The 18840-nt window shown below is 37.7% G+C and overlaps 1 protein-coding gene across 3 annotated transcripts; it reads left to right on the top strand.

The window, feature by feature from the left end:
- The first annotated feature begins 1148 nt into the window (after nt 1-1148).
- Nucleotides 1149-17249, top strand: cep78 (centrosomal protein 78). Of its 3 annotated transcripts, none has more exons than XM_062983308.1 (17): nt 1149-1473; nt 2100-2368; nt 3678-3853; nt 3939-4011; nt 4138-4241; nt 5332-5506; nt 6409-6522; nt 7770-7834; nt 7952-8057; nt 10564-10581; nt 11551-11686; nt 11928-11973; nt 12292-12435; nt 13129-13206; nt 14165-14331; nt 14935-15088; nt 16519-17249. In XM_062983308.1, exons 2-17 carry the CDS (start codon nt 2116-2118, stop codon nt 17023-17025), a joined length of 2316 nt encoding a protein of 771 aa, XP_062839378.1. In that variant the 5' UTR covers nt 1149-1473; nt 2100-2115; the 3' UTR covers nt 17026-17249. The 3 variants fall into 3 exon arrangements, with proteins under 3 accessions (XP_062839378.1, XP_062839380.1, XP_062839379.1); XM_062983309.1 differs by lacking the exon at nt 1149-1473 and adding an exon at nt 1491-1626; XM_062983310.1 differs by lacking the exon at nt 10564-10581 and having other exon boundaries at nt 1274-1473.
- The last annotated feature ends 1591 nt before the right edge of the window (nt 17250-18840 follow it).

The raw sequence follows: 18840 nt of genomic DNA, 5'->3' as shown, positions 1-18840 counted from the left end.
ACAGAGAAGCCACTGAAATCCAAAAGCATGTGGATAATTTCAACAGAAAGGAAGAAACCATGAATATGAACAAAATCTGGCTAAAGTATTAAAATCAGGACAGTAAATAATGAACAACACTAAAAAACGGGAATTCTAGACATGAAACAATCAGGGCCAGCTAACACCTCCCAACAAAGGATAACCCCAGGGAGGAAGCAGCCAGACTTTGAGGCTGCAAGGCCATTCAGTGCTAATCAAGCTGGCCAATTGCAACATTCACACTTGCCTCAAACAGACAAGAGTTCTTTCTCCCACCCTGGACATTCCAGATATATAAACCCCACTTTCCTAGTTTCCAACAGACCTCACAACCTCTGAGGATGCTTGCCATAGATGTGGGCAAAATGTCAGGTCAGAATGCTTCTGAAACATGGCCATACAGCCCGGAAAACTCACAGCAACCCAATAATTGCAGCCTTGAAAGCCTTCGACAACGCAAATACAGTAGAGTCTCACTTATCCAGCACTCGCTTATCCAACGTTATGGATTATCCAACACATTTTTGTAGTCAATGTTTTCAATACATCATGATATTTTGGTGCTAAATTCGTAAATACAGTAATTACTCCATAGCATTACTACTTTTTCTGGCAAATTTGTTGTATAACATGATGTTTTGGTGCTTAATTTGTAAAATCATAACCTAATTTGATGTTTAATAGGCTTTTCCTTAATCTCTCCTTGTTATCCAACATATTCGCTTATCCAACGTTCTGCCGGCCCGTTTATGTTGGATAAGCGAGACTCTACTGTAATATAAATCATTAAATATATTAAATATTAAGTCAATTCATAATAGTATATTATAAATAAAATAAATAAGGATTTTCCTGTCTCTGTGAAGAGACCTCAGCCCGAAATATAGAATTTTTGGCTTTTAAATATATATATATTTTCAAATATATATATATACCCCTTTATAACGAATGTGTCAAGACCAGGTCAAGCTTTCCCGCCATCTTTTCAAAGTCACGTGACAATCTCTCAGAGGCAGCGGGAGACTCAATGGGAATGGCAAAATAAGGGGAGGAGCGTTGGCGAGGAAGGGGGCATGGTTTTATGGGATGGCCAATCAGAGTTTCCCTTCAACGCATCACGTGCGGGCGGTAGCGGCAAGGGGGTGGAATTATATGTGAGGAAACAAGGTAGTGGACGGTTCTTACGGATCAGCCAATGAGAAGCCTCTTCTCTGCGTCACGTGGGAGGGGTACGAAAAAGGGCGGGGTTATGCGTGAGGAGAGGGGGAAAAGGCGTGTCTGTATGGCTACGCCCTTTTTCCCTCCCTCTCTTCCAATCAGAGTCTCTTCTCCGCGTCACGTGGGGGTGAAGAGTAGGTAAAAGGCAGTTGGGAAACCAAGGCAACGGTCGCACGCGCGAGGGGGAGGAGCCGAAGCCAGGACTTGATTTTTTTAGCTTATAATCAACCAGTTGTGAGTAACATTAAATGGATTTAATGTTCCTTATGCCTATGTCCTTTAATATCTATGTTTGTAATGGTTTTATGTTATTGATCTATGCACTTAAAGATATTATCTATGTATTCTAATTACGTTGTGGCCCACCTAAGGCTTTGAGAAGTGGGGGTAAGAATTCAAACTTATTATTATTTAAAAGGCCTTTGACACCTAATTTGATGTTGGACTGCCCATTTTATAATAGCCCCCATTTCTGAGGTGTTGCCAATGCTGTTTTGCACTTTATTGTCCATTTCTACTGGCACATTCTGTTCTGGATTTTATGAATTAGTCTCCTGTTTTAATATTGCATGTTTCTTGTATGCTTCTTGTCGATTTTAACAATTGTTTTATTGATATTGATGTTTTACTGGTATAATTGTTTTATAGTTGTGTTACTAATATTTGATTGTTTTATCGGGCTAGGCCCCATGTAAGCCATCCCGAGTCCCTTCGGGGAGATGGGGCGGGGTATAAAAATAAAGTTGTTATTATTATTATTATTATTATTATTATTATTATTATTATTTGTCTGTACAGTAGTAGTTACAATAACATTAATGATATAAATGTGTGTGTGTGTTTGTTTTCCTTCTTTTTAGCATTGACTCTCCAGAAATGATCAAATCAGTCCAAATCAGGAGGCAGTGCAGCTTGGATTTCTACTCCCATTATGAGCACCTGTGTGCAGTTCAAGACTGCGCCCCTCTGGCCTCTGTGCAGGTCAAGAAGCCTGAAGGTGTGCTGGATATCAACGCAGATCGCATCAAAGGCCCTGACTGGTTGCCTCTCCTGGCTGCTGTCAGGCACAACAAGACCTTGACTTCCATCGCCATCAAAAGCTTTCATCATCAAGGGCATGCAGACCCAGGTAGGGATTATTTCAGTGGTGAAGCATCATGCTATCTTTGTTGTCAAAGGCTTTCATGGCTGGAATCACTGGGTTGCTGTGAGTTTTCCGGGCTGTATGGCCATATTTCAGTAGCATTCTCTCCAGATGCTTCCACTGCATCTGTGGCACGCATTCTCAGAGGTTCTGTTGGCAGTGAGGCAAGTGGAGTGTGTATATTTTACTGCATTTATATTTTGCCTTTCTCACCCCAAAGGGGGAGCCTCTGGTGGCCTAGGGGATAAAAGCCTTGTGACTTGAAGGTTGGGTTGCTGACCTGAAGGCTGCCAGGTTCGAATCTCACCCGAGGAGAGCATGGATGAGCTCCCTCTATCAGCTCCATGCAGGGACATGAGAGAAGCCTCCCATGAGGATAGTAAAACATCAAAACATCTGGGCGTTCCCTGGGCAACGTCCTTGCAGACGGCCAATTCTCTCACTCCAGAAGCAACTCAGGTTGCTCCTGACACGAAAAAAAAACCCCAACGGGACTCAGGGCGGCTTACAAATTATTTGTACATACAATAAATTGGGCCCCTGGTGGTGGCGCAGTGTGTTAAAGCGCTGAGCTGCTGAACTTTCAGACCGAAAGTTCCCACGTTCAAACCCCGGGAGCGGAATGAGCACCTGCTGTTAGCCCCAGCTCCTGTCAACCTAGCAGTTCAAAAACATGCCAATGTGAGTAGATCAATAGGTACCGCTCCGGCGGGAAGGTAACGGTGCTCCATGCAGTCATGCCGACCACATGACCTTGGAGGCGTCTACAGATAACGCCGGCTCTTCAGCTTAGAAATGGAGATGAGCACCAACCCCCAGAGTCAGTCACGACTGGACTTAGCATCAGGGGAAAACCTTTACCTTTACAATAAATTATATTATTAGCATAGCACAATATTTATTTATTTATTTATTTACAGTATTTATATTCCGCCCTTCTCACCCCGAAGGGTTTTTGCAGGGTAGATGTAACCAGATCATTGTGGCATTTTCAAGACAAGATCATATTTGATATAAACCTATATGGACATTAGGCATCCATGTATCTGATAAAGTAGAACTCAGTCCCCTGTCTGAGTCCCTGTCGAAATAAAAATTGTTCATCTGTTGTAGCAAAAACAATAGACTTTCCATACTCTAAAGACGAACAAATCTATCCATCTGAAAGTGAATCTGATTGCAAAGATGAAATGGCATGATGGGGTGCCAATGTAAAAATTTAGTTTGATATGAATTTCATATTATCTATGTACTTGTATTAAATGTCATTTAATTTGTTGTTGTTTTTTGGCAGGTAGTGAAAGACAGGGGCCATATATAAGAAGGAGAATTCCAGCTATTCGATCCAAAGACTTGACTAACCAACTGTGTAAAGCGATCAAAGGCTGTCTGATGATATCAAGTTCACTGAGAAATCTGGAACTGCAGGGGTTGCTTCTGAGGGAAAAAGACTTAGCATTATTGACAAAAGTAAGGCTGCTCGGTTGTAACAAACGAGTTTAAGGAAAAGGGATATCTGTTCTGTGCCTCCTTTAAGGTGTTCTTTGCTTTGTAGGGGTTGGCTAGCACCACTTCTTTAGAACGACTGTCTCTGGCCCATTCCCCAATCGGTGATGGAGGTTCTGAAAGTGAGTTCCCAGTTTTTTAGAATTGAATGTGAAACGAGTTTGTTTTTTAAATGACTTTATATTTAGCCTATTAGAGATGGCAACTTGAAGCTATATTAATAGTGAAATGTGTTCTCCTGCTTTCAGTCATTTGCCAAAGTGTGAAGAATTCACAGTGCATCAAATCTATAGATTTTACAGGATGTAGTTTGACGTGGCGAGGAACAGAACACATTGCCAGCATCCTAAAGGTAAAACTGGTTTCTATGAAATCGATTTTGAAGCTTGGTTTTTAATTGTGAGTCACGCTGTTCCCAGCTGGATTTTGGAATTTTAGTTTAACATGATTTTATGTTTTTTAATCTTGTGTTTTGATTTAAAAGTATTGTTCAACTTGTTTTCTGTTACATTTTTATTTTATCTTGATAATTTGTTTTACAGTTGTGTGATATAGTTTTATATTGCATCACTTGACAATAGGAATAGCTGGTTTAAACAGTGACTGTATTTAGATTGTTTTTAGAGAGCAAATAGTTTTAATCTTGCTATTTATTAATACTTATATTATTATGTCATTTTAATTATACTAAGTAATTAATTTTTTTGTTATATTAATTATTGCCATTTGTTTTCTGTATTATTTGATTGCTGTAAGCCGCCCTGATTCCCTCCGGGGAGAGGGAGCGGGGTATAAATAAAATTTATTACTATTATTATTACTCCTTTCTTTCTTCTGTGTTTGTGTATGCATATACATATTTTAGATTGCATGTCTTTGGCAGGAGGACCCACTGTTTTTGGTTGTTTTACTTTTTAATGTATTTTTATTTAGTTGTATAAGTTTATTTTGAGATTGTTTTATCCATTGTTTTGATTTGATTTATCATTGTCTGTTTTTGGCATTGAATGTTTGCCATTTAGTTCCTTTTGTCTGAAACTGTCCTGAGTCCCCTCAGGGAGATAGAATAATTTCTGAATTATTATATTCTGTATCAAATTGTTTGCTGCTATCCTTAGGATTTTTGTTATTTGCCATCAACTCAGGTTTGACTTACCGTTATCCCATCTCATGAGTTCAGAGAAGTAGAAAACAAATCCCAAAGCATTATTTTTTGTTTAGACAGCGATTTGCGAATATTACCTCCTGAGGTTTACAGCAAGACATGAGGTTGGGTAGCCTCTAAGGAATTTATCACACGCAATTTGTTTTCAGAGTAAAGAATGAAATGGAATTGAAATGCATATTTGTGATCTTAACTAAACACTGTAGCATCATTTTTTATTTCTCCAAACTTGCCTCTTCAATATCCGTTTTTATATCTATGCTTTGTTTTTGAAAAGCATCAAGCTATGAAGAGACACGAGGAAGTCTGGGCTGAGAGCCTACGATACAGAAGGCCTGACTTGGACTGCATGGCCGGCTTGAGGCGCGTCTCTCTTAACTGCAATGCTCTTATTGGCGACCGAGGGGCTACTACTTTAGCTGAATGCCTCGGAGAAGACCTGTGGCTGAAAGGTGGGTGCCAATCTAGAGCCAGGTGTAAGAATACATCTTTAAACATTTGCCTATTTTTCAAGACTCCGTCCTGAGTACAGAGTGAAAATGCCAATATCTCTCTCTTTCTCCTTCAACTCCAACATGATCTTTAATCCTCATTCAGGCAGGTACAAAACCCTTCACTGAATGCTTAATCTTATTCAGTCTTAATCTATTACTTATAACTTTTAGATAAAAATATTGTACAAAAACATGACTGGAGGACTAAAATATTTATCCTGGATGGAGGTTGAATATGATTTGGTATTAATATTTTCTTGATGTTTACTTTTTTGAAATATTGGATCATAGGCCACCAGAACTTTGTGACCTCTCTTCTGAATTAATTTGGAAACAGCTCTGATCACTTCTCTTGTCATTTCACCAGGAGCAGAATCTTGGATTAAAAAAAAATACAAGGGTCTAGTGAGAGATGCAATTGTAGGAAGTGAAAGCACTGGTTTACTGCTCTAGGGTGCAGGAATTATGCAAATAACTAACTAGTTAACTGAAAAAAAATGCAAAAAACAAGGAAAAGTGCAAATTCATAAGAGGCCAGAAGTCACTTTGAAGGCCTACCACCAATAAAAAAAAATAGTTCCCATTCCAGCAAACTGAAAGAATGGCAATTCATCCTTTTTGGGCCCGAAAAGGATCAATGTATGGAATCTGAAAGGGTCTAGAGCTATAAAAACATAATTGAGAGCTATACACAGTCCCAGGGCAGCATATTTTTATTTGGCTTATGGTTCTGTTGACTTCAGTCCACTTCATCAATTGCATTCTTTGAAATCTATTTGATTTATGTAGATAGTGTTAATGTCTCTAAATTCTCACAGGCCATTACAGAATGGTAATGTTAAATCACCTTAATGTTCTAGCGCTTGACCTGCAGCAGTGTGGACTTACCAACGAGGGAGCAAAATCGTTCCTTGAGGCACTTAAAACTAATTCCGCACTTGTGGTTCTGGACATCAGAAAAAATCCGTTAGTAGGTTTGTATGTTTCTCTTTCACTGTCTTGAAGAGGGAGAATTTGAAAAGTTCAATAATTCCCTAAATAATGTTCCTTCAAGCTGAAATACTGGGAAATTAAGTGTATTCTTTGTACTTTCGAGTCCCCTTTGGAAGGGCAAGACGGGCCTAAAAATGGTACACTAGTTCTCTAATGGTATAGCTCTCCAGCCATAAGCACATTGACTTCTGACAGGAGAATTGTCACGTTTACCTGTGCTAACAACCTGCACAGCAACCCACAAATGGAAAACATAAGGGCCACTTTAATCTTTTCTTCCTTCTTGGCGTTCAAGCCTTTCCTTATGTTTTCTTAATGCACCTTCCCATAGAAATGGGAAGTAAATAGCAAATGCCTGTAAGGAGATGGCTGAAACTCCTTGTTTATATGAAAGAAGTGACACTACTTCAGAACAGCACTCGATAAACCTTTAGGGGATTGGCGTGAATGCTCTATTTACCAGGGTAAGCTTCTGGTTTGTCTGCATCAGTCTTTATTCAGCTTAAGTTCCAAAGTTCCAGAGCAATTTTTGGGGCATTCTAGTCATGGACAGACTGTGTCTTAAGCCTTCAGAGAAGAATTTCAGTCCTCTGGGAAACAATATACAAGCCGAGAAAGCACCAAAGTATAGTGTCACTAAGGGTGGCCATTAGGGGAGCTCTAGAGGGTTGGATTCAGCACATGGCCTGACCCTGAAGTCTCCCCTGCTTTAAAGCCTTCACATTTTCCTTTACAGTCATTTGACTTGAAACAACAGCTACTCATAAAAGCAGTAAGTGGCTAGCTGTCACGATTTTTAGTAGAGAGCCAGTACAATGTAGAGTTTTGAGTGCTCAACACTCCTGGAGGCCAGGGATTGAATCCTAGATCAGTCATGGAAATGCACCGGGAGCTCTTGGACATGTCTGTCTGTCTGTCTGTCTCTCTCTCTCTCTCTCTCTCTCAGCCTCACATGAAGACCAAGACAATGTCTTGGGTTTGCAGTAAGTCAGAAATGGTTTGAGGGCAAGGTCTCTAATCTTGTGATGACAAAATGTGCTTAGGCCAAGTAGGTTAGTCATGTGCTAGATCTAGGGCTGAGCCACTGAGACACTGTGTAGGCTATCTCTTCATTTCAACACACTGATCTCTGATGCTAGGAAGTAGGAATAGGAACAGCTGCATGAATAACACATGATATGAATTGCTGTTAAATAAATATCACCATTTTATTATTCTTTCTTTGTAGATAATGCTTTGATGAAGAAAATAATTGAAAGAGTTCTTTTGAATGCTGATGGAAATAATTTGGAGGTATATTCTAGTGGCAGACTTTGACTTGTATATATATGGGTAAATGCGTACTAATTCTAAAAGTATGTGTATCTTGAATTAAAACACCTCTACACTATGTGTTTTTCTCTTTTCCAGTACAAGTGGCTTCCATCACCATCTTCAAAAGATAATAAAAATAAACAAAAAAAAAGAACGGTTGTCTTGGGAAACGGCAGGAAAGGAAAGGCTACCATTCGTATTGGTAATTATATTCATTTCCTTTGTTTGGAAGTTGCAAGTTCATTAATTCGTTCATTAATTTCTTGACTATGGTTATACAGTAGAGTCTCACTTATCCAACATTCGCTTATCCAATGTTCTGGATTATCCAACACATTTTTGTAGTCAATGTTTTCAATAAATCGCAATATTTTAGTGCTAAATTCGCAAATACAGTAATTACTACCTAGCATTACTGCATATTGAACTACTTTTTCTGTCAAATTTTTTGTATAACATGATGTTTTGGTGCTTAATTTGTAAAATCATAACCTAATTTGATATTTAATAGGCTTCTCTTTAATCTCTCCTTATTATCCAACATATTTGCTTATCCAACGTTCTGCCGGCCCGTTTATGTTGGATAAGTGAGACTCTACTGTAATTTGTTTAGAGCTGCTGGTGGTTAAAATAGTGAAATAGTAAAATAAACAGTGACAAATTCTTAATGTGTTGCTTATGAAGATTGCCCTTGATGTGTTGCTTTGGAAATAACTTATCAAACAGTGCTACTGTTATGATTTAATTTTGTGATGCAGATGATATTGCAGTAACAACATATTCCAAACAATTCAGCTCTCAGCTCTCAGTTTGCATTCTGCAGCTGTTAAAAATGGACTGTCTCAGTTTGACAGACAGAGAAGAGAGGACCAGGTTTTAAACATTCTGAAATATTTTTATCAATTACAGTATTCTGTTACTGTTAATATGATCGCACGTAACTAAAAATTTAACTTCCCTAACCATCCAATGTCTTTTTTAAAATGATAAGACTGCTTTGGTATTAAGTATTTCCCTTCCACCTCTTTCAATTCAATCCTGTGCACATTTCCATGGAATTAAGTCCCATAGCACACAGCGATGCTTTGCTGGGTAAATATTCATGTAGATGAGACATCTCCAATTCCAGACATTTGAAGCTAGTGCAGAGAAGAAGTGCCCTGTATTGGCAGGTAGCCATCTTTATCATTGGAGTAAAAGAAAACAGCTGGGGTTTATTTTAACAGCAAACAGCAGAAAATATGCTTTAATTGTCTGTTGCCAACCGTAATCAATGTCAAAGACGGCAGTGGAGTGGATACACTTGGTCTCGTTTTAACAGGAGGATTGGTATGGTGCGTCAGGACCATCTTTCATTGCTGCATTGCCTGATCACCTTGATTTGCGTGAATTGGAAAGGAAGACATGAGGCTTTCCTAATACATTTTGGACCCCTTATCCACATTGTAACTGCAAAGACAATTGCCACCCCTCCTCCAGCTCCATGTTAGGGAGGAAGATGGTGGCTCCTTGTTTTAATTGTCAAAGTGCCATGAGTCAATGTGGTGGCAGCAAATGGAAACATGGTTTGCTGTGCTAGACTGAATTCTGAAAAATATGGGATTTTTACACAGTATGTAGAGGTGTCTTGCTTTTGAGACTAAAAGAGAAGTTAATAGTTTTTGTAGACTTAAATCTATGAAAGCTTATGCTACCAGCTTCCCTCTCAATCTTTCAGGTACAGAAAGGCTAAAACCTTTCTATTCAGGCAGGCTTTTAAAGATGGTGTTTAAGATCAGTTCGGGGGGTGCTGTGGTTTTAACTTTGAATTTCTTTTAATGGATTTTAACTGTGAATTTTTAAATACTGTCTATATTTAATCCTGTTTTAATGTTTGTATATTTGCATATTTAAATGGTTATGATTATGCTTTTATGTTAAGCCACTTCGAGTCCCCTTCGGGGGAGATAAAGCGGGGTATGAATAAATATAATAACAACAACAACAACAACAACAACAACAACAATAATAATAATAATAATTGGAAAAGCTTACGTGATACAAGGATTTAAAGACTGAACTGCAAAAACTCTGGCACAAGCCAGTAAAGGTGGTCCCAGTGGTGATTGGCACACTGGGTGCAATGCCTAAAGACCTTGGCCAGCATTTAAAAACAATCTGCGCTGACAAAATGACTATCTGTCAGCTGCAAAAGGCCATCCTACGCGGATCTTCACACATTATTCGCCGATACATCACATAGTCCTAGACACTTAGGTAGCGTTCCACATGTGATCCAATGCAACAGCCAGCATAGTGATCTTGTTTGCTGTGTACTAACCTTATTGTGTAAATAATAATAATACATAATACATAATCACATCTGATATTCCAGACTGACAAGGCCATATATTTGAATATGACTACAAAGTGTGTACAGAATCTTGTATTACATTTGACTAAAAAAGAAAGCTCATTCTCAAGCTTTCATTGTAATCAGATTTATTAGGTTAGGAATTGCTTATGTTATCTGTTTTGCAAATTTCATAGATTAGATTAGGTATGTAATGTAATATATGTGTATTGCTTCAAGAGAAAGGTGAGCTAAAAATTAAATATAATTTAAAATAAATATGAGATTTTAGGTGACACGGAAAAGTCTAAAGGTAATTATACTGTGCTCTCATTTAATTTATCTTATGTGGCTGTTTTTCCAATATCTGCTTCAGTAATTTGGAGACACAGAGGTAAGCATACAAAAGTACAAAACCTGTAAAATTTCAGGAAAGAAAGGCTACAGATCTCTATCGTATAAGCTCTTATACTTAAGTGGGGGTTTCTTTTATGTAAAGATTAATATTAAGCATAATTTATTTCTTAAGCATGCCTAGCTATATGTATGCCAGTGAGGTGAAAGCAATGAATTCTCTTCCCATAAAAATGTACTTAAACAGTTTTCAAAGGTACATGGAAGAAAGACAAAAAAACAACAACAGAGTTTCATGGGTCCCTGCGGGATCAAGGACCACACATTAAGAATCACATGCTGCAAATGAATATTTCTGCCGAAGATATAATTTTCATAGCTATTTCAGTAAAGTATGCTATGTGGCTGTAATGTAACTATACTTCTTTTTAGGGTTTGATATAATGGTTTTATAGTTGAATACCTCTTAAACTGGTTGGTTTGGTTATTTTTCACTTCCTTTACAGCAGTGGTTCTCAACCTGTGGGTCCCCAGGTGTTTTGGCCTACAACTCCCAGAAATCCCAGCCAGTTTACCAGCTGTTAGGACTTTTGGGAATTGAAGGCCAAAACCTCTGGGGACCCACAGGTTGAGAACCACTCCTTTACATCATGTTTTGGAGCTAATGAATATGAAAAGGGAATCCTTGTGATTTGCTTACTTGCGAAAGTATTTCAACTTTTAGGAAGCTGCCGGTATGTGGTAGAAAACAGGCAAGAAGAAATTTATTGATAGTCTGGCAATATATTTTTTCAAGTTATCAAGGTATCTGTTAGCTTTGGAATGTAACATGCAAAGTCCAGAGAAGAAACTGTCTCTGGGTGTATTCAGAAGCACATTTTAGGTGACTGATAGCCCGTGTTGGTTTTAAATTGAATTTAACTCAATCTCACATGTTTCTAAATCTTGAAAGTTCTGGTTTTTTCCCTCCTATACAATATCTTTCCCCTCCTTTTCTTTATGGATACAGGATTTGCTACAAAAAAATCCTCAAGTCCTGGTAAGACAGTATCACCTGATCAAGACCTCTATGCGCCAAAACCATTGCCTCCAGGGACACGTGGATTCCTGCCTTGGCGTACTGCTGAACGTGCAAAGCATCACAGGTAATGTCTCTTTAAAGTAGTGAGAAAAGTGTACCATGCTACTGTTAGACTATTTTAAGCAGAAGAATTGGAAATGTGAGACTTTAGTCTGGGAAAGTGTTAGGTGCACAAATTCTGAATGATAAGTGACTTAGAGGTATTCATACTTAAATCGGTGAATGAGTATTACAGACTCTTCTTGGAATCTTCTCTCTCCCCCCCCCCCCCCCCTCTTTTTCTCAATTGTTTAATTTATTTTTAGGGCTTCACCTGGGACGAAGACCCATGAATTTCCTTTGCAAATCCAGGTAATATGTCTTCTAGAATGAAGCAAAAACAAGTGTAAGTTTATATTGGGGTTGAGAAGAACAGTGTAGATGCAATTGTTTATTATTATGTTGGAACTATTCTTCCTTAATTTTGCTAGGGGAATTTAGCCTAACGTTTTCCATTCAGTAACAAATATAGTTATTGATTTGTACCCAAGGGATATGTCGTATGAATGTTTTTGTATTGTTTTTATTTGAATTGTTTCAAATACATTGTTAGCAGCCTTAAGTTCCATTATTGGGGGGAAAACAGAATACAAAAGAATAAAATAAGTAATGAATATTTTGTGTGTTCAGACTGGCATCCCACTGAAAGTTACTGTGGAAAGTGTTTCTCCATCTGAAACTGAGACAGAAGGTGCTATAGAAGATGTTACATGTGAACCTGGTGCCAAAGAATCTCCAGAAATCATGAAATTAAAACAATACCATCAGTTACAGGTATGGATACTGCCTTAAGTTTTATTAAATGTAAATGTAATGCAATGGTCTTTTAGGGCCAGGTAGTATGATCGTCATGTAATTGTTGAGTATTCAGAGTGCTTCTAAAATACATGTCTTTAAAAAGGGTATGAACACCTTGCACAAACAAAGCTAAGAAAGTTGTATAGCACAGATAGATTTAACTCGTTGGTCTGGAGCTAAAGTGACAAAAACTAGAGAATATGTGTCTCTGCCACAAATACTTGGATTCTTTGGGAGTTCAGACATAGCTAGATATGGCCATCTTGTGTCTATTGGGACATAATCAAATTATGGAAGTATTTCTGTGACATGTAGCTGCATTTCATTCTTCTACAGAAATAATTAAAAGCGAAAGCTTCTTGTTGTTCAGCTAACAAAGCCTCTGAATGAATTAAATTTTGTTTTAATCAGATGCCTTTCTCAAGCCTTGAATTGGCCCAGTCTGATAGTGATGTTTCACAGAGATCTTCTGTGGCCTTGACACTTAATGTATTTTTAAAGTGTAAGTGCCGCATACTGAATCCATGACTCTTTCAAACAAATCATGTGATCCCCACCACTAAGCTTTGCCTATTATCTTAGCACGGTGCGCTGTCTGGCAAATTTGGAAAATTCTAAATATATCTGGAAGAAATTATGAAATTGATGACTACTTTTCATGTTTGATAGATGGATTATGAAGAGTGCCAGTTAAAATTAAAGGAGGAACGAAAAGCAAGAGTAACTGCTGAGGAGCAAATAATGGAGGTAATACACATTCTGTTCATTAGCATTTCATTGTTTTCCAAAAGCATACTCTGTGATTCTATTATAACCATCTAACCAAAGTCCCATTTATAGATCACTTCGGTCTTTTTCTCATATAGACTGAAACTAAATATTCTCACATTTTAGGTTTTGAGTGTTTTCCAAATTAAGTATAATAGAACGTTTGGAGATATGTTTGATAGCAGTCTGTCAGCTTTAAAGTAATAATGAGCAAATATCCTAATGTACAAGATGTAGTTTTTCCCTATTTTGCAGTCTACTTCAGAGTGCAACCCTTTATTTAAATGAGCATGTATATGTAATATTTGGGTAGAAATAAGAAATTAGTTTGTTCTCTATTCAGGGCCATATAGTACTTATTGCTGCTATTATTATTATTATTATTATTATTATTATTATTATTATTATTATTAGGCCCCTGAGTTGTATCATATAATTATTACAGGATTTCATCATAAAAACCATACTCTCAATAAACATGAAACTACTCTACTCTTTGCTAAACAAGAATCCTGAAGTGTGTTCAAATTTGGTTTTTATACCTCCATTCATCTACACTATAGGTTTCGAATTTACATCATAAAATACAGAACAAATGCTCTTCTGTACCTTTGAAAAGTTTATAGATTTGTATAAGTGATGACTAGAGAAAGGCTTCCATATTACCTCAAACCAGATACAACTCAATGCCATTAAAAGTATTTACATTTTAGTCCCAGCATACTATAAAATTCCTAGAGAGACTATTATTTCCTGTCATTTGCTCCTTCCAGTTAAAGTTACAGCTGTCTATATTGTGGGTTTTATGGTTTTTCACCTAGAATTTGCAGTGTGTACAGTACTGCAATGCCAAAATGTAAGATACATGAAATGTTTCCAGTTGTTTCAGGAGAAACATTTTAAATTAAAATACATTTGTTTGGTGGTTTCCTTTTAGCTAGAACTGGAAAATACCCGTTTAAGAAATCTGAATTACTCCCTGTCGGAGGTTCTCCATGCGCAGTCTGTAGCCAGCACTATTTTGGAAGATGAAGGAGTTTTGGGTAGCATTGAGAGCTCTTTTCAGAAATTCCATGCATTTTTAGATCTTCTTAAAGATGCTGGGTAAGAAAAGCAGTTTGCATTTTTGTTCTTCCCCATTAGTTGTAGCCATAACTTGTTTGCATAATATAAATTCAAAAGCAACCTCAATGTTTCCTTTTCTAAAGGCCCCTTGCCAAAAATGTTATATAATAATTCTTAAAAAACAAAAGCCATTCTATTAAATTATCATTTGTGACATTCTGATTCCTGGACATACTGAATTGATCATATAGGACCTTCATTTGGCTGTAACTTAGTACTGCAGTCCCTTCTCCCTTGTGATATTATAACCTTTTACTGGTGGTAAGGATAAACAGTAAGATGGCCAAACAAGGGGTAGTTGGTATTTGTAATAAGGTTGAATTTCTTGTTATTGTTTTTGGAACAACCTTTATAAAACATGGTGTGAGATTCAAAGTAAACGCAAAGAAATTTTCGTTCAAGATTTTATGAAATCCCACTGGGTGTGAAATACTCAGATATCATCTTCGGGGAATATATTGAGCTCCAGTTAAGTGGTTTTTATCATTTCATCATTGATAATGTATGCCTCAGGAAGTAGGAAGACATGATGTCCTACCCTGGGCACTTATCTTTGATCCTATGGTTTCTTGTATCTTACAGACTTGGACAGCTTGCAGCAATGGCTGGAATAGATCAATCAGATTTCAGCTTATTACGCCATCCCCAAATGACTTCTACTCTAGCCAAACCTGCAGGAACCCCAAGGGAGAAATCATTTGAAGAAGAAAGACAAGAACACATGCAGAATTTTAAAGTAAGTTTGTGACACATGAGAAATACTGCCTGTCCCAACTGCATGATGTATGCATTTAAAATCTTCCTTTTCTGCTTTTCCCTGCAAACCTTTACATTTTTTTTCTTTTCTCTTTCTGCTCTTAAAAATACTCTTGACAAGTTACTTGACAGTGCTAGTATTTTGAGTTAAGAGTTCGATCACAGAACATGGTATCACTGTATTATCTGGTTAGCAAGGCAATAATTTACAAATTATTTCTGTGCTAGGGGCTGGCAGATCATTTGCTCCTCTAACAGCATCTTGTATTTGGTGCTAGGAAATGAAGGGTTTTTTCTATCTGCATTAGTCTATACAGTGGAACCTTTACTTAAGAGCATCCCAATGTAAGAGTGATTTGAGTTAAGAGTTGTCGCTCAGCCTGTGTTTTGTATTGACATAAGAGCAGCGATTTGGGTTAAAAGCTAGCACCAGAGTATACAGCTTTAGGACTTCAAAGGAGCAACCTCCATGCTCTTGTCTGCTTTGGGATATTGTGGTCTGCTTTGCTCTTGTCTGCTTTAAGGAACCCTGGGTTCATTTTGTGTGGCTTTTATTCCTGGTATATTTCGCTTCATGAAGAGAGAGAGAGAGAGAGAGAGAGGGAATGTGAATGTGCATTTATACATTATTTGTTATTTATAAAGTACATTTTCTTATTTAAAAACACATAACAAAAAATGGAGGGGTTTGTGGGGGGGGCAGAGCGAATTCATAGTCTTTCAGTGCTAGTATTTTGAGTTAAGAGTTTGATCACAGAACAAGGTATCACTGTATTATCTGGTTAGCAAAGCAATACAATAAAACTGAAGGGAGATTCAGAAGTAAACAGTATGAATGGTTTGATCGGTGTGGTGCAAGGATACAATCAGTATCAGTCTTCCAAAATGACCATTCATGATAGGTATAAACCTCTGTCTCCACCTTCAAAATACTTGTCAGGACGTAGCTGTAAGTAGGCAGTTCTAAAGGAATGGTTGCATTGCTGTTTCAGCCAAGACAAAAATATTGTGTTCCCTTCCATATTAAGCACAGTGATTAAAACATTTGCTTTCATGGACAGGAACCCATCGCATGAGGTGCTTGGCCAAAATATCAGATTATTTATGCATGACAGACGATTGAGGAGGGAAGATGCTCCTGACAACACAGATACTCCACTGTGAGCTAAAAATGCAATGTGATAGAAATATGTACATTTTCACAAATTAGAGGAACGGCGATGGACTGGAACTTTGTAAGGAATTGGAACATAGCCTTAGCTAAATAAGTGAAGAACCAATCTATGACACAGATATTCATTCCCACGTATCAGCAGTTCAAAGCAGGAATCTTAAAGTTGTTTTCTCTGTTTTTTGTGTGTTTACTGTATAAGGCATCTGAGGTTGATTTTAATTTTGTCTTCTTCCTAGAATGCTGGCTCAGTTGTTCATCCTGTTCCTGTCAGCTTCCAGACAGATTTAAGTCCATGTCAGGTTGTAAATAATGTCCTACCTGCTGCAGCAAACACCCAACAACTTCCACTCATTAGTCAGACACAGCAGAGTTTATGGCAAAAATCCGAAGATAAGATTGATAGCTGGAGAATGGATGAGGAGGCATCAAAATCCAGCCTGGCAGCATCTTTGGAGAAACACAGTCAAGCTGTGGAGTTTGAGGCAAGAGATTCCTCCGCAAGACAACCAGTTACTAGTCAGCGCTCAGTCTCTGAACCCAGTATAAATGTCTATAGTGGGTACAGTGATAAATTCAGCGCCCTCACAAGTGACAATAGTAAAACTTCTTCAAAAAGACTTCCTTATACATCAGGCTTAGCTTCAGGAGATCAAAGCACACGTCAAAGTGACCCATCAAGAAATGACATGGCAGGGTCCGATTCGGACATACAAGAAAGCATTCATTCTGTGGGAAGCCTATGAAATCTTAATTCCATTCAATAGGTTTTGTGACAAATGCAATACCCAAACGTTTTGTGCCACAAGCCACGTACACTGGATTGTATCTATATGACATACTGGTTTTTTCCCAGTATGTATATTTTAGCAATAATATTTCTTGGCAGCATCCAAGAGGAACGATTGTGTGTGTTTTTGTATGATTTTTTAATAATACAAAAATAAAGGATCTTATGTGATTCAGATAAGACTTATGCAATTTTCTAATGTGTCCAAATTCTATGACAAGTGAATAAAACAAGTATTTTTTAAACTATCTGCTATGCCTAAAATAACACAAGAGGGTACAAGGGCACATCCCTCTTCAGAAGTACATTGAACCAATATTTGGACTCTTGTAAGAACTACTGCATGTCAATAGCAATATTTTTTTCACCTCTCTTCGTGGATCAAGGTGGGTTACAGAATAATTAAAACACAAACATTGTAAAAATACGTTTCAATATGTGTATTTGTTTAAAAATATGTGTATTTCTATTTTTTAAGTCATGTCAGAAGTGACTTGAGAACATACTGCAATTCACTTCTGGTGTGAGAGAATTGGCCATCTACAGAGATGTTGCCCAGGGGACACCAGGATGTGTTACCATCGTGCTGGGAGGCTTCTCTCATGTTCCCTTAAGCTAGAGCTGACGGACAGGAGCTCACCCCGTCTTGTGGATTTGAACCAGCAACCTTCTGGCCAGCAACCCAACCTTCAGGTCTGCAATTCAGCTGGCACAAGAGTTTAACCCATTGTGCCACCACAGCTCTACATGCATTTCTATAAAAGATACATATTAAAACATATTACTATAATATATATTAAAATACTCAAATCAGAGATGAAACACAGGACAGGAGTTTTAAAATATTTATTTATTTATTTACAGTATTTATAAAGGGGACTCAGGGCGGATCACATTATATACATATAGGGCAAACATTCAATGCCCATATACACATAGAACCGAGACAGAGACAGACGCAGAGGGAATTTAACCTTCTCCTGAGGGGATGTTCGATTCTGGCCACAGGGGGGAGCAACTGCTTCATCATCTACTGTAACAGCACTTCCTCATTCCAATGTCATAAATTAGTTAAATTTGCCTCCCCACTTTATAAGTGGTGTGGAGAACTCAGGCAGGGGGGGAATTCTGCTCTCTCTTCAGCTAACCCAGTTGGCTCCGCCCCCTTCATGGCAACCACTCATGAGAGCAGAGTAACTGAAACATTAACCCTTTTTAAAACACAGTTAAACATGGCATCTGTAAACTAAAATTCATACTTCTTTACACCTCCCAACCCATAAAGATTATTTTTGACTTTTCTACAACCCAGAATAGTTAAAAATAATATGGATGGCATTTATATCATATGTCTATACATTTTAACATATAATCTTAACATACTATCATGAAACACATAATAAAACATTTCAATTGATACAGTCATGCAATCACTATGCATCAACACTTCTATACATACATGTTCAGTATTACCATCTTTTTATTGTTAAGATCTACAACCCAAATCAAAAGACATTTAAAAACACATTTTCCATAAATCATACTTCTAACAGTTTAATTTTTATTCATACACTGGACCAGTCAACCTTCCAATACTCAGTACATTTCACAGGGATCCTCTTCATGCCACCTGGCACAGCATATAGACGTTTCACACTGTGGCGCATTCCAGTGGTTAACATGTTGCCAGTGACAATTACACTCATCCTTCCCAGCAACACAATGAACTCCCTTTGTCCCAAAATGTCTATTGCGAAACTTCCAAGAGTCA

This window comes from Anolis carolinensis, chromosome 5 (assembly GCF_035594765.1).
Source record: "Anolis carolinensis isolate JA03-04 chromosome 5, rAnoCar3.1.pri, whole genome shotgun sequence".
Lineage (NCBI taxonomy): Eukaryota > Metazoa > Chordata > Lepidosauria > Squamata > Dactyloidae > Anolis > Anolis carolinensis.
Note: the sequence above shows the minus strand (reverse complement) of the source record. Positions and strands in the feature narration are given on the sequence as shown.